Source organism: Pipistrellus hanaki (genome assembly GCF_964339955.1).
Source record: "Pipistrellus hanaki genome assembly, chromosome: X".
Lineage (NCBI taxonomy): Eukaryota > Metazoa > Chordata > Mammalia > Chiroptera > Vespertilionidae > Pipistrellus > Pipistrellus hanaki.
The window spans coordinates 58,221,700-58,225,222 of NC_140524.1; the positions used below are offsets into that span (position 1 = coordinate 58,221,700).

At 39.3% G+C, this 3,523-nt stretch overlaps 1 protein-coding gene across 1 annotated transcript; it reads right to left on the reverse strand.

The window, feature by feature from the left end:
• Positions 1-2,932: 2,932 nt before the first annotated feature.
• Positions 2,933-3,523, reverse strand: LOC311614824 (RNA polymerase II subunit A C-terminal domain phosphatase SSU72-like; the record flags this gene model as incomplete). Its single annotated transcript, XM_084869953.1, has 1 exon — positions 2,933-3,523. One exon carries the CDS (start codon positions 3,521-3,523, stop codon positions 2,933-2,935), a length of 591 nt encoding a protein of 196 aa, XP_084726079.1.

A 3,523-nucleotide genomic window follows, 5' to 3' on the forward strand; every position in this document is an offset into this window, starting at 1 on the left:
CACACACACAAAATCATTTTCTGTGGGATTATACTTATTAACATTCTAATTATATTCTTGGATATTGTAAGCCCATAAACTTTTAATAGGACCTTTTAACCTTTCTTTACTTTTGATTCAAGTTGGCCTCTTACCTGTCTCTCTCCTTCCTTGCACATCCAAACCCTTAATCATTAAGTCCACAGGACAGTTAGGTTCTGCTCAGCATTAGACTAAGGAATAAAGCCTCAGGTCTGTTGACAAGGGAAATGGAGTTTTTGTTGAACTATAAGACAACATATTGGTTTTGTTTATTTGTTTGTTTTTTAATTTCTTAATTACATATTTTATTTTTTCCATGTTTTTATTTTTATTGATTAAGGTATTACATGTGTACATATCTTCCCATTGTCCCCCCACCCCACTCCCATACATGCCCTCACCCCCTAGTATTTTGCATCCATTGGTTATGCTTATATGCATGTCTACAAGTCCTTAGGTTGATCTTTTATTGCCCCCACCATTCCCCAACCTTCCCACTGTAACTTGACAGTCTGTTTGATGCTTCTGGATCTATCTTTTTGTTCATCAGTTTATAATGTTCTTTATTATCCATAAATGAGTGAGATCATGTGGTATTTTTCTTTCATTGACTGGCTTATTTCACTTAGCATAATGCTCTCCAGTTCTATCCAGGCTGCTGCAAATGGTAAGAGTCCCTACTTTTTATGGCAGCATAGTATTCCATTGTGTAGATGTACCACAGTTTTCTGATTCAGTCACCTTTTGATAGGAACTTAGGCTGTGTTCAAATCTTAGCTATTATAAAGTGTGCTGCTATGAACACAGGGGTGAATATATCGTTTCTGATTGGTGTTTCTAGTTTCTTAGGATATATTCATAGGAGTGGGATTACTGGGTCAAATGGGAGTTCCATTTTTAATTTTTTGAGGAAACTCCATAATGTTCTCCCTCAGTTGTGTTTAAGCTGCAGAACCAGAAAAAACACAGGAACTCACCAACCACACCCTATCAAAAACAGACAGAACAACATCATTGCTGTTATGAGAACCATATGCAATGATCAACTACCCACTACCCTGGATTGAACCTATCAACAGAGATCACCATCCTAACTCCCTTAAATCACCATGATTAATGACTTTTTTTCACCTATGAATCCATCCCTTAGAAGCCATCAGGGAGCCAGGTCTTAGGGCTTTGGCTCACTTGTGTTTCCAGGCTAGGTGCCATTTCCTTAAATAAACCTTTACTTTCTTTGTAAAAACTCCTGTCACATTAAATGCATGCAGGGAAATGGCCCCTTTAGTATGGTAAAAATATTAGTTTGTTCCCATGTTTAAAAAACCTGACTTTCAATCAGAAATCACAGCAAAGAAAAATAAGGTACACATTAACATTGTTATAATGAAGATTTTCACTAGTCTAGAAAATACACTAACTACAGACTCATTACTATGCAACTATGCCAAAACCATCAGACCACCAAAGTCTAGCATTTAACTTTCACCACTATTTTCATCTTTAAATATTATAAGGATTTTATAAGATTTCTAATTGCTCAACTGAAAACAGTGTAATAATTTTAAAAGCACGTGTAATCATTTTAGAAGTAATAAAAACAAATACAAACTTCAAAATAAATAAATAAATATCATAGATCACACACCATTTATCTTAAGGGGAAAATCACAAGCCCCTAGATGAAGCCAGTAATTTTTGTATCATCATTCCCTATAACATAAGCAAATAAGCTGAAACGGGTCTGCTGTATTTCATGATTGCCTCTATTTATATTAATTTGTGTTCAACTGTGATTCACAAGCTGTCGAAAACTAATCAATATACAACTTAGATTCAAACAAAAATTTAAAACAATGCTATTTATGGGAAATAACAGATGAAAATGCTAAGATTCCCCCTATGTCATATTACTTTAATTTGAATGATCCTTTATGACTGATTTGCAGGTGGTAATAACTTGCAAATTAAGTCATCAGAAACTAGGCTGATGTGACCCAAATAACCAGGTTTTCACAGAACTTGCCATGAAAGCTGCGTTTTGAGGCTTCAGACTTTATTGCTGATGTCTTGGGTAAGAACTTTTTTTGCAGCCTTATCCAAAGAACAGCACTAATTGAATATTGTCAGTCTACCATTTCGTTGCTAGAGAATAAGTGGTTAACAACATCCCTACCTCAACACTAACTCATAGAAGTGTTTGACCAGGGTATTATTATTTCTTTACCTTTCCAGTGTCCTCTCACTAAAATCGATACTTTAATACAAACTCTACTAACATCACAGAAACACGGTTCGAAATGAAACCAATAGAAAATTTTCAATTTATATGAAAAATAAATACCTCTCGGGTCAATTAATATCTGAACTTCACACAGAGGTTCACTCAGTCATAAATGTGTAAAATGACTCAAGTGAGCCAAGAGTCTTTGAAGAACTGAGCAAAAACCTCGGTAATAATACAGAGCAATGAACAATGTGGCCACACTCGGACGCACCCTGCAGATTCTACACTAGCTAAAAAACTTTCTTTTCTGTTGTTTATTGTACAATTGCAGTTTCTCTCCTAATAAGATGCATCCCACTGCTTTACTCATGTATTGGTGCATTCCGGCCAGACAGGGCAGAAACGCACAAAGACATACACATCAGAGAAAACGTTCTATACGCCGAAAAAATAAACAACTTTTTTTTTTTTTTATAAACTTCAACAACAATATCCCACTCACAGTGGGATTAAAAAAAAACGGTGTTGTTAATCTGCACTAATGTATGTGGTTTGTCTCCTAAGTACACTTTATTTGGACACCACTACGCACCAACATTAATCCTCAAAATGAAAGCCGTGGGGCCAGGGAAGAGGACCAGCGGGAGGACACGCCACAGCTTTGGGGGACGCACCTGCATGTGGTCAGTAGAAGCAGACGGTGTGCAGGAAGGGACGGTCACACTTCTCCTCGAATTCCTGCAGCAGCTCGTCCAGGTCGTTTTCCATGTCGTCGAGGAGGAGAATGCACTGGCACAGCTCACAGAGGAGGAACGCCCCCAAGATGGCTTCGTCCTCGTCGTCCTGGATATCCACGTTGACGACATGCACCGGCTGGCAGGTCACCTGCTCCCTGGAATTCAGCTCCATCACCACCTGATCGTACACTTGCTCTTCACAGGTGAGGATCAGGTCGAATGCATCTTGGCAGTTCTGGAACCTTTCCGGCTTGGGCTTGATTCGCTTATTTCTCTCCAGCATGCTCAAGATGCCGTTCTGCGTGTAGAAGTCTTTGTCTTTCTGAACGAGGTCATTGTACATCTGGTCATAGGTGGTTTGGAAATCATAAACGTTGGGCTTGTTGGGTGCTGGTCCCGGCAACCTCACGTAGGACCCTGTGCCGAAGGACCGGACACTGAACCCCCGCTTCCTAAGGAAGTGGTGGGCCTCCATGCTCCGGTTCTGGTTACTGGAGCACACGACGGCCAGGCGCAGTTGCGATCTGGCATCAGCCAT